Raw genomic sequence first — 12,242 nt, forward strand, 5'->3', positions numbered from 1 at the left:
CCTCTACTCGCAGCACTTAAAGGTCAGCGATCTGATCAATCCGAGCACAGCAGACTGGGACATCCAGAAGATACGACTTCGCCTGCCTCATTATGAGGAAACCATTAGGAAAATCATCCCAAGCTCCTTTGGATCAAATGATGAACTGATGTGGCTACCAGAGAAGACAGGAACCTATAGCTCTAAATCCGGCTATGCACTCTCTAAAGTCTACCAGTCAAATATAGATGAAAGCTTCAACTGGAGTAGTTGCATCTGGAACGTTAAATGCTCCCCAAAAATCAAGCACTTCCTCTGAAAAATGAAAAATGATGCAGTTGCGGTGGGCTCGACTCTGCTCAAGAGGGGAATTCAGGTTGATGGTACCTGCAAGAGAACAAGAAACAACTATTCATCTTTTTACTCAATGTGCTTTCGCTAAGAAGGTATGGGAGTTGGTTCCATCTTTATTTACACCTGCAGTGAGAACTTGTGCTTCTATCACCGAACTCCTCAGGCTGTGCACAAGACTAGTCAATCTCCCCCCATCTGGTATATCAGTACCTCTTTACCCTTGGATACTATGGCTGCTTTGGACAAACAGAAACAAGCTCTTGTTTGAGGATAAGTCTTTCAATGAATCAGAATTGGTTACTAGAGCCCTGGTGCTAGCAAGAGAATGGCAAAGTACCTCTCTACCAGCAGGGTCACAATCTGATTCACCTAAAGACTCCTCGCATAAACCCTTTGTCCTACCCTCGGGTTTCGAAGAAGCAAGCTCTGATACCATCCATTATTATGTGGATGCAGCTTGGAATAGTGGCTCTGCTGCAGGGGGTTTTGGCTGGATTTGCTACGACCATGCTGGTCTCACCCTTCGTCAGGGTACTTCATCTCGCCGGTATGTAGCTTCGGCCTTGGTTGCCGAAGCGTTGGCGTTAAAATCAGCACTCTCTGATGCTGTCAATGCAGGTGTTAAAGACTTGATCTGTTTTTCAGACTCTAAAAGTCTAGTCGCACTGCTCTCAGGAAAGTCATCTGTGACTGAACTCCAAAGAATCATCAGTGATATATCCTTGTTGAGCCTATCTTTATGGTCTGTTACTTTTAAATTTGTTCCACGCTCTTGTAATATGGCTACTGATAGCCTAGCGAAAAACGCTCTGTATGTTGCGTCAAACTCCCTTGAGGAGGATGACTAACTTTTCGGTTTGATTATTAATGCAAGGTTTGATCAAAAAAAAAAAAGAAAAAAACCCTAATTATAATTTTATTTTGGGTTCAACCTGGCCTTATGAAATTCAACACCATTAATAACGTGAACATCGGCCGATGAATTCAGCCATGATCATTAGTACCTTTTTGTCGTAGTCATTAGTACATTAATTAATCGCAATATGCACCACTATATAAAGTTATTTCCCGAGAAAACGATCGATCTTTACTGTTGTAAAGAAAAAAAAATCGACTAAAATTACCACGTCATGCAGCAATATTATAAATAACATTTGACCATATGCATGCATGGACATATTACATCTACGTGACACACGGTCCGTATATATAGTCGACCTATACTTACAAAGAACTCTAATGACGCACCAAATGACGCCACGCGATAAATCTCAACGAATACACCACCACAAACATATAGAAAACAAAAAATATGTCTACAAAGGTGAAAAGCCATGATTAATTAGTGGATTCATAACGTACTTTGCATCCATTTACGCTTATGTATACACGCACACACATAAAAAACATGTATCCTGGAGATGAAACTGACGTTGGAAGGCCAAAATAAAACTTATAACATATTTAGTCCATCGGGATTAAATATATCGTTAAATCGTATTGTTTGTTTGCATTTTTTTTTCGTTTTTTTTTGCTAAAACGCATATATGTATATATAGTTACAGTCCGTGGCTCTTTTTGGTTTTAATCAGTTAATAAACATCAAATTTGCAACTCAGTTTCTTAGAAACGACAGACGTTGTTAAAGATGATTTAAAGGCGATAGTGTTGCCTGTTAACATCCATTGCCAAATATGATTTAGCGACACATTTAAGTTTTACCAATCTACAAAATTTTATCGTAATATGGCTTGGTTGTAGTGGTTAATAACTTTACATGCGTTATTTGAATTACAATTGATAGAAAATATGTAAAAGATAGTCCCATACTTTTCATTAAAGTTTTTTCCCTCGACTTTAATTAGAGATTTAATAAAAGATCTTTATCTAAATATGACCTAAACCGTACGTAACCGTCGCATATACTAATCTGCATGTATAAATCATCAATTCTACATGATCCAGATTATATACACCTCAAAACTGAAATGTCTTTTCCTCAAGCATAGGGAAATTCGTTAATTAGCAGAAGGGTAAAGAATCAAATGTATATATTCTTAATGATTCGCATGGATATTAAGATTAAATCCAAGAGTAATATTCAAAAAAAAAAAGATTAAATCCAAGAGAGTATAAATAGAGATTGTACATATATATGTCTACAAATATGTAAACGAAGTATTAATGTAAATTTATAATTCTCTAACAGTTTTGATGGGAGATTTCTAACTTAGAAGTTTGTAATTATATAACCCGTACATAATAGTATGCAAATGTGCAATGGAATGTTGATATAATTTTATACTGTAATAAATAAAAATTGGGATATTTTCAAAAAGCCAATATGTGAAGCTTTTCAATTGGACATTAAAGTTTGATTTCACATGAGACCGAACCAAAGACTTACGATGAGCACATTCACATAATAGCATAACTATTTATATATACAATGGAATGTTGATCTGTATTATAGTAAATGAAGTTGGAATTATTAAAAAGCTAATATATGAAGCTTTTGTATTGGAATTAAAGTTTGGTTTCACATGGGATCGAACCAAACATGAGTCTGGCTTGGCTGACCATGAAAAGGTTCATGTAGAATAAATTAATTAAGCAATGTATATGTAATTGTTGGCCTCTACTTTATTATATATGAGATGCATGTGGCTGTTGCTCCACATATATTTTTCTAATATTCCTAAATGAGCTAACTAAATGTATTTTCTGATATAGTTTTTGAGTAATTGTCATATTAACAACAAAAATATATTTTTATCAGAATACTTCACTAAAACTTCAGATTTCTCCGTTTCTCCATATTAATCAACTAAAATAAGAAATCTCTCAACTATACTTTGAGTCGGCATATTACTAGTTTATATTTCAATGTTTCCGTGTAGCAAGCAAGTATATATACTTTTTTGCTCGTTGGAATGTAGGATATAGGGTTCTTTACAAAAAGCATTGGTCTCATCTCTCGTGCAAAGCACCAGTTTGCTTCAGTTAATTGGAAAGTGTTCCTTAGATTCTTTATTTCTTTTCTGTTTGATTAATTTTACTCCACCCTTTGTCTACCTTATTTTTCCTTTTTAGATTGAAATGATGATTCTAGTCCCTCTCCAGTGTCCATCCCGTGTAGAAAGAAATCAAGAATATTTTATTTTTCTTCAACAAAGAGAGCTCCATCGTGGCTGTAAATATCATAACAAGTATATGTTCGCAATACATTTGTTGATGCGATACGAGAAAAGAAAAGAATTATGATCAATGAGGTTGAAATGCTCGGGGAATGTTTTTTTTTTAATGTATATGGGATTGAAATTAATGTATATGTTCATAAATAACTAATTCCAAAGAAAATTAAACAAAGTATTCAATCTTAATCTGAAAGGTAAACCTTTCTAGAAATATGTCATTCTTGAATTAGTTCTGAATAATATACCAAACGTGTGAAATGTCGATTGTTCCTTCATCACTAAGGTATTACGGACATTTGGTTATTTAATTTCAAGAAAAATATTTTTATTTTTGCTAGACGGACCCCAAACGAGTAATGGTGCCCCACAAAATATTTCTTGCTTTTACAAAGTTGGCTCTACAAGTTTTTAAACCCGCCATAGTGCAACATGACTCAAAAGCTGCTTATACAGTATAATATACGGTTATATACCGTATTTTAAAGTGACTAAAATACCCCTGTTTATTTGTCCATAAATATCAAGCTCCAACAATGCAATTCTTCCCTTTTCCCCTTCTCATCTCTCTCATCTCTCTACTAGGAAAAATAAGCAATTATGTTGTCCACTGTACCGGCCTTTTCCATGTCTGACCCGGGTTTAGTTAATCAATTTCAGGGATTCCAAACCGGGTTCACTCCTTGGGAATGGGACTGCTCTGATCTCTTTTCCGTTAACCAGCTGTCTCTTGAACCGGCCGTTCCCAGTCCATGTTTTGCTGAATCCGACTCTGGTCTCGTCAAAATTAACTCTGGTTTTGATGACATCAAACCCGGTTCTGATGAAGAATATACCGGTTTCATCAAAACTAAACCCGGTTTTGACGAAGCCCAAAGTTCCCACGGCGTACCAGATGAACCGGACTCGGACGACCCAAAACAATGGACAGCCATCGCGAGTTTACACTCGGGAGAGCAGAATCATAACCGGAATACACTAATTCAACCGGAGATGACCGAGGAGAAGAAGAGGAAGAGGATGGAATCGAACCGGGAATCAGCGAAACGGTCGAGAATGCGTAAACAAAGTCACATTAATAACTTAAGGAACCAAGTAAACCAGCTCGACATGGAAAACCGTGAGCTCAAGAACCGGCTCCAGTTATTTACATACCAGCTTCAACGAGTGAATACAGACAATATCCAGCTCGTGGCGGAACAAGACATTCTCCGGTTAAGATTGTCGGAGATGAGGCGGATCCTGATGATCAGACAACTTCAACAACAACAACAATGGGAACTCAATAACCGGAGAATGATCATGACTGAACAAAACCCATCTACGATCATGGATCATATGATATATATAAGTAAATAATAAAAACAAAAAAAATTAGAACGATACCATCAATCTCTTTCTTTGTCTCTCTATCTCTCTATGTAAATGACATTGACATCGATGGTTAGGGCAGAGGAAAAGAAAGTTTTCGAGAAGGAGAAGAAGATGAAAAAGTTTTATTTTTTGTAATCTTTTTTTTTTTCCACTCTCGTAGGAAGTGATCGTTGTCGTGTTATGATAAATAACTAAAAGAGTTATCACATTAATGCAATGATATTATATTATTCGTACTTTGTGGGAAGCTTTTGTGCGCAATGACAGGAAAGTAGTTTAATTTATTTATTTTTTAAATAAGTTGAAACATTAAAGTAATTAACAGGTTACACGAATAATTAAAGGGTAATTAAAATAAGCTATCAAAATATTTATTTAAATATATCTATCATCACAATGTGGGAGCCATGTTTATCCATTAATCATGTCGGCCGAAAACAAGTGTTGGTTCTGTAAGCCCAATAAGAAATTAGATCCTCAAAAGTCCCACATATGTTTGAAGAGCACCTAAACCCTAACCCTTCAGAGGAAGCAACAATGACAGAGCAAAAAAAAACCCTAAAAAGGATCTGACCAAAAGATTCAAGAATCATGGTTGTGATTATATTATGTCATTATGCATAGAAAGAAACACAAAAGAACAAAGCAATGCACCAAAGAAACAAGAGTTCAAGATAAAATAAATAAGAACAGAGCTTTTAACACTTTTCCTCCTCAGGTAGTGTAACGGAAGTTGTTGCTCTCTGCAACGGGGCTGTTAGAGAGTGGACAAAACGTTGACTTTTGCAAAACACCTGTTGGAGAAGATACCAGCGTGGGGCTGTTCGTTGTGCTGTTGAGTACTTCACCTAGAGGACCTCCCAAGGAGTTTCCCCATGAGATTGGTATCCAAGTATTCACTTTTTTGAGTGTTTCCTGCTCAGACTCCTGCGATAGCCTGAGAGGTGACAGAGTGGTTTTGTCTTCACCAGTGATGTGTGTGGAGGAAGGAGATGATGATGATGATGCTACTGGGATTGACATTGAAAGCTGCGTCCAGTCTGACTTCCGCTCTTCGGGCCATGAGCTGTGGTTGTGCTTATCCTGGTTGCCGCTAAAATCCAAGTACGTTGATCCAAGTAAGCTCTTTGCCGAGTTAGGGTTCACCAATGAATCAGAGGATATGTGTCCAAACTCAAAAGAGCTGTTGTTGTGTCTCTGTTTGGGAGATTCCTTGGCTTGCAAGTTAACGGTGGATGGACATACTCTGCTTTGCAAGGACATGTGAGTAAGCTATGAATATAAACCGACAATATGCAAAAGATGTGCATATATATGTTTTCACCTATTGTTAGGTGGAGAGTCTGTAGACGGATTGATGTATTGAGCTGCGGTGGTGAGACTGCGGTTACGGTTAATACCGCCAGCAACCACGGACTGTTGCTGCGCTGTAACCGCTTTGGACGCAGCAGCGGTCTGGTTAGATTGGACTTCCACAAGCTTTCTTGAACGGTGACGGCCTCTGTTGATGTGTCTTTCACAGTATTTCTGATCAGGAACAGCATCTCTTGAGCACCTCCATTTCTTCCCATCTGTTCTACGGCATCTCCCTGGCTCAGGATCCATGTTCCCTCCAGCAAAACCTAGATGAAAACTTCCCCATCCAACTGCACCAAATGCCAAACAAATAGTTTTAACCCCTAAGAGCCCAAATCTTGAAAAAACCTTATCAAAGCAATCAATGTATTTTTTTTAAATGAAATATATTAAAATCGACCCGTATAAACGGGAACTAGATCCGGTTATAAGCCCGATTTGAACAAAATTTCCCAATTCATTATTACAAAACTAGTTTTGTCCACGCACTAAACCCGGCCCATTCCTCCCCTAGTCTGTTTAAAATTTTTTTTTAGGAATGGGTTTCTTTGGTGAGGTTCTCTTTGTAACTTTTAAGAGCAATCAGTGTTATGAAAGGACTTTGCACCTAAAAGTCTTTTAATAAAACAACTAAAGACACATATACCAGCAAGTAGAAAGAAAGGGAGCTTACAAGAGCTAGGAGGCAAAGATCCATAAGGGAAAAAGGACTTCTGGATAGAGATGAGCAAACTAGAAGGAACAGGGACATTGGCTGTGATATACTTATAGATCAACGCCTGTTGTTCTAGCTCAGCCCATTGAGTCAACGTAAAAGGTCCTTTCCCCTGCATGCTCATCATCATCCCACCACAACCATATCCTCCTGCATTTCCACAAAAAAAAATTGTTTTAAATAAGAAATGAAAACAACTTTGAGATATTTACATAGAAACCCATTTCACTAAATCTAAACTTTGCAGACCTCCTGAGTAGCTTCTATATTGAGGTGGGAACTGGTGAAGAAACGGCGAGAGAGAGTTCTTGTTATCCAAACAGACATATTTACTGAAGTCTTGAGCTTCTGGTTTGTCTGAGAAGCTAAGCATCTGTTCTTGTCGGAGAGAGTCAGAAGCAGATCTCATAAGTGGGAACCCAAACGACTTGCTATAAGGAGCTGCGTAAGGGGGAGACATGCTCTTGTCTTCTGCCATTGTTGTTGTTCTTGCTAGCTTTGAGCTTCGTGGTAAACCGGATCTGTCTTCTTTCAGATCTGGTGACCCGTTTACATTACTAGTAACCGACCCGGGAACATGAGTCCCAGTATCCATATAAAGAAGTGTAAAAGAAGTAATAATAAAAAAAAAAAGGAAAGCTAGATAATGACTTGAGAGAGAGTTGCCATGGGGAGGAAGAAAGCTTGAGCAAAGATGAGAGAGAGAGACAGAGGGAGAAGACCGAGGCTAAAGTTTTTATTTTTGTTTTTATAATATTATTAGATTTTTGTTTTAAAAATATGATAATTGGTTGGGAGAGATGAAGCTTTGGGAGGAGACAAGAATGGTGTGTACTTATAAAAAACACATTCCGGATCTCGGACATGTTACAACATATTTATCCATGCTTTATATTTATGGTCTATAAAATAAAAGCAACACATTTAGTTATGATTAATAACGTAATTTATCGAAGCGGTGAACATATTTTGATTTGAATAATTGTAATTTTCTTTTGGGTAAAAAATAATTGTAATTTGTAATGCCATTTTTACAAGAGTTTGCAAAAGGAAACAAAGGGTATATACTTTAAAAGTGAGTGTATATGTACAACGTATGTCATGTCTAACATACACTTTAAGTGAGATTTTTTTTTATTAATTGAAAGCAAATAAAAGAATTGTCCTATTCAGATAATAAATAATACTTGTATTGAGTGGAGTACCAAATATTTATCAAGATTCACGTGGTTCCAATGATATTTTTGGACCATCTTGGTCCTCCCGTGGATTTTTGTTATTATGGAATGGGCCATTTTATCCTTGATTCTGTGTATGATGATGTATCGACTATCGAGTGATATTACACTAACGGTGACTGATTACTAAATGTTCGTCGGACACATTAAATAAGTGTAATTAAGCAACAAAGTAGTTTTATTTTATAACCTTGTTGGATTGATGTGGTAATAAGAATTATTTGGGTCGACCGTCAATATAATTGCCTTCAACTCTATTGTAATCATTTGAAACCATTTTTTCTTTTTGATAACTGCTTTATATATTAATAGTACTAGTGTTAATGATGTATGCATGCCATAAACTTGAAAACAAGCACATATGTGTGTATATATATCATTTGCATGCATCACATCCAAAGCTTGCAACTATTAGAAAATTGACGTAGCTTACGGTGAAAAGTGATTTTAACAACAATGAAAAGAGATAGGATGTAACTACCAATACCATCCTACAAGAAACGTAGATGTTAGTTAAAGTTCTGAGAAATCTATTGAAACGATTGCAAATTAACGTAGTGCGTTAAAATGATATAGATTTCTCGAATTTTCACAAACCTTAATTAAAGTTCTGAGAAATCGTTTTAGTATTGGTAGTAGAGTCTCACTACCGGTCAACCAATATCACATGAGAAACGTAGATGCGTCAAAATGATTTCTTGAATTTTCACAAACGTTAGTTAAAGTTCTGAAAAATCGTTCTGTAAGAAAAAAGGTTTGTGATTCTAGTTTTTCCGTAGCTTTATTTTTTCGGGCATGGCTGTTCAAGGTCTGATGATTTACGTGCATTTCTTCAAAATAAACGACAAACATAAAATCAATTTTAAGTGATGTTTTCAAATTTTTATATAAAAAATAAATGCAATTTTATATTTTTAACTATTTATATTCTGCAGTATAATTTTTGATTTGTTGAATTATATATATTTATTGTTGTTTTAGACGAATGAAAAAGATCGAATAAAAAATTATAATTTTTTAATTAGCGTGCAAAAATCTTAAAATTTACTTATTTTGATACGGAGGAGTATATGTTTAACATTAGTTTTTGCGGGCTACTTTTTGTACGTTTCTTAGTCTCCTCTTTCGCATATAGGTTTCCACCTAGCTATATCCCCTGCTTACAAAACCAAAGAGAATAAACAAAATAAAAGATGATAAAGACAATTATTTATGCAGCCAAGGCATTTTTGGGAAATGGATGCAGATTTTTTTTTCTTTTTTGACAAAAGGCAAGTGGATGCAGACTTTTTATCACAAAATATCCTAATAGTTTATAAATTTTGATAGTCTAGAAAGCAACATAGGCCATGTACGTTTACGTGTCGCGAGACCTGCGATCTGCGACCTGCGACTTGCGACTAAGATTACGTTCGTTTATGTGTCGCGCGACCTGTGACTTGCGACCTGCGACTAAACCTGCGACCTGCGACTAAAACTATGTTCGTTTACGTGTCGCGCGACCTGCGATCTGCGACCTGCGACCAGTCGCGCGATCAAAATTTTCTTAATTTTTAATCGCTGTTTTTTCAGGCGACTTGAATGGGAATCCGTGACTGATCGCGCGATCAGTCGCGCGACATCAAAACGAACAACAACCTGCGACATGCGACATGCGACATGCGACCAATCGCAGGTCGTATGTTACGCGACATCAAAACGAACAACAACCTGCGACCTGCGATCAGTCGCAGGTCGCTTGTCGCATGTCGCAGGTCGCGCGACACGTAAACGAACATCATCATAGTAGTATGTTTCAAATGATGACTAGAAGCTGTAATTTATATTTTCTCTGTTTTTATTTGTAAGTAGTTTTACTTAAAAATATGAATATTAAAAAAACTTTTACTTTTGAAAATATAGCATTTAATATATAAATTCAACTAATAATAAAAAGGTATAAATTATTTGATTGGTCAACAACATGTAATAAATGTAAAAAGTGTTTTGTATTATGTAAACATCTTACATTGTGAAACAAACATATTTTGCTAAAACTACTTACATATCAAAACAGAGCGAGTACTATATTTACTTTTATATACTAGTATGTTTTATGGACAAAATAAATACTAATAAGAGACCAAAATATTAATCTATTATATATTATTTGAGAAGCATTGTAACCTTTTTTGTAGCCACGTGTCATCATTAAGATGATTTTTAGAATCATTAGAGAAATATGTCGGTCCATAATTATATAATAAGCTATTTATTAAACTAACAATAAATTCATCATTAATGCATTTTATTATTTCTTTAAATAAAATTTACGGAATTGCCTAATGTGGATAAAATATATATGTCAATTAATGATTTTGAATAATAAAGATTTGATAAAAAATAGTGTATCTTCTATCATATTTGTTTAATTTAAAACTATTAAATAAATTAAACAACCACAATAACTATATAATAAAAATTTAGAATTTTCTGTATATGTTATATTTTGAATTTTTAAAAACGCATATAAATTACTAAAACTGTTAAAAGTATCACATTCAAATTTTATGATTCAAGGTTTAAAATTTTTGTCATGTCAAAATACAAATGATTACAAAATTATATATGTAAAAATCTTAATTTAATTAATTATTAAAATTAATATATATATATCATTTTAAATTAAACTATAAACCATATAAAATACATAAATATTTTAGTTTCAAAATTTACTTTGAACAATTTTTTTGATAAAAATTTTGAACAAACATTGACAACTTATTTTTTGTAAAATTATAAGTTACTAAAACTATTAATCTCACAATGAAAAAATTGTCATCAGTAATTTAAAAAAAATTCTATAAGAGATACAAATGATCAAAAAAACTATATGAGTAGAAATCAATTAATAGACATTAATATTAAAAATATATTAAAATATACTATGTATGTTAGTATCATTTAAATTTAATTACATATTCTATCAAATATAAGAAAATATTTTTTGGATTAATAAAATTGATTTATATGTTCACACTAATTTAATTATATATTTAATAGTTACTATCTTTTAATTATTTAATATATATTTATTATTTCATAATATTTAAATATATTTAATACATATAATATTTTTTATATATAATATTCATTCCGTCCAAGGCGCGGATCTTAATCTAGTATATATATATATATTGTACTAATTTTACATTGTTCAAGTATGTACTTATGGATATGATTACCTCACTCGAATATTTGTACCGATCTTCAAATTTTATCAATCTATTCAGTTTTTATTACAGAAAAATAATTGATTCTGTCAACGCTTCATTATATTAAGCAGTACTCTTTCGTTGTGATTATACGATATTACAATGCAAATATAAAAAGCTCAATAATCTATTCATTTATACGGCACCAATCGATTTTTTTTATCAGTAAACCAACCCACTTGATTTCTCTAGCCTAAATATAGGGTTTAATAATCCGAAAATGTTGAAAAATATATAAAGTTTGAATATTACCATATGAAATCAATATATATTTCTTAGTAAAATTTTCTAAGCATTTTTCCAATTTAAAAAGTGTGAATGTTGGTATGTTCAGTACGTTTCATATAGTTGATCCTTCCAAATACCTCGCCTTGTGTACGTTGGCTAAACGCAGCAAACAAATTACACATATGAAATAATACTTCATCCCCGCAATTATACGTATTTACGAACGTAAATATATTTAGCACTTTAACAACTAAAAATGTGGAAATAGTATTAATCACTATTTAATCGTATCAGTTATTTTCATCAACTACCGATCATACTTGTACCATATCTACTATACTAACTAGTACACCAATCATTCAGAATGGATACACAGCATTTGAACCTCATAACTGAAGATGTATATTCAGTATCAGTTCGTGAAGTACTACAAGAGGTGGTACATGTGTGTGTCATGAAGAAGGGCTTGGTTGAAGTTCGTATTATGTGATGTCTGTGGGCTTGTTAAGCTTGGAGAAGAAGTAATATGTTTATTGAAAGATTTACATTA

General features: G+C 34.1%; 3 protein-coding genes across 3 annotated transcripts in view; 2 read left to right on the forward strand and 1 right to left on the reverse strand.

The window, feature by feature from the left end:
* LOC106303478 overlaps positions 1–1,181 on the forward strand; it is a 1,760-nt gene extending 579 nt beyond the window's left edge. The window contains exons 2-3 of the mRNA XM_013739736.1: positions 14–262; positions 318–1,181. Of these exons, the coding sequence (XP_013595190.1) occupies positions 14–262; positions 318–1,181 (1,113 nt within the window). The remainder of the gene's footprint in view (positions 1–13; positions 263–317) is intronic.
* A 2,716-nt stretch (positions 1,182–3,897) lies between these two features.
* Positions 3,898–4,947, forward strand: LOC106304518 (basic leucine zipper 63-like). The gene has a single exon (XM_013740922.1). The coding sequence runs from the start codon at positions 4,128–4,130 to the stop codon at positions 4,884–4,886; it is 759 nt and encodes a 252-aa protein (XP_013596376.1). The 5' UTR covers positions 3,898–4,127; the 3' UTR covers positions 4,887–4,947.
* Positions 4,948–5,482: 535 nt separating this feature from the next.
* LOC106302059 (growth-regulating factor 2-like) lies at positions 5,483–7,567 on the reverse strand. Its single transcript, XM_013738571.1, has 4 exons — positions 7,222–7,567; positions 6,931–7,122; positions 6,226–6,547; positions 5,483–6,147 (listed from the first exon to the last, which is right to left on the reverse strand). Exons 1-4 carry the CDS (start codon positions 7,565–7,567, stop codon positions 5,616–5,618), a joined length of 1,392 nt encoding a protein of 463 aa, XP_013594025.1. The 3' UTR covers positions 5,483–5,615.
* Positions 7,568–12,242: the final 4,675 nt, after the last annotated feature.

Source organism: Brassica oleracea, chromosome C7 (genome assembly GCF_000695525.1).
Source record: "Brassica oleracea var. oleracea cultivar TO1000 chromosome C7, BOL, whole genome shotgun sequence".
NCBI lineage: Eukaryota > Viridiplantae > Streptophyta > Magnoliopsida > Brassicales > Brassicaceae > Brassica > Brassica oleracea.

What these genes read in the sequence shown, in the direction of transcription:
- LOC106304518 (XM_013740922.1), top strand. Translation starts at nt 4,128, where the DNA reads ATGTTGTCCACTGTACCGGCCTTTTCCATGTCTGACCCGGGTTTAGTT.
- LOC106302059 (XM_013738571.1), bottom strand. Translation starts at nt 7,567, where the DNA reads ATGGATACTGGGACTCATGTTCCCGGGTCGGTTACTAGTAATGTAAAC. An exon ending in ATATAGAAGCTACTCAGGAG is followed by an intron (nt 7,123 to 7,221) that starts GTCTGCAAAGTT and finishes GTGGAAATGCAG; the next exon opens with GAGGATATGGTTGTGGTGGG. An exon ending in GACTCTCCACCTAACAATAG is followed by an intron (nt 6,148 to 6,225) that starts GTGAAAACATAT and finishes CTTGCAAAGCAG; the next exon opens with AGTATGTCCATCCACCGTTA.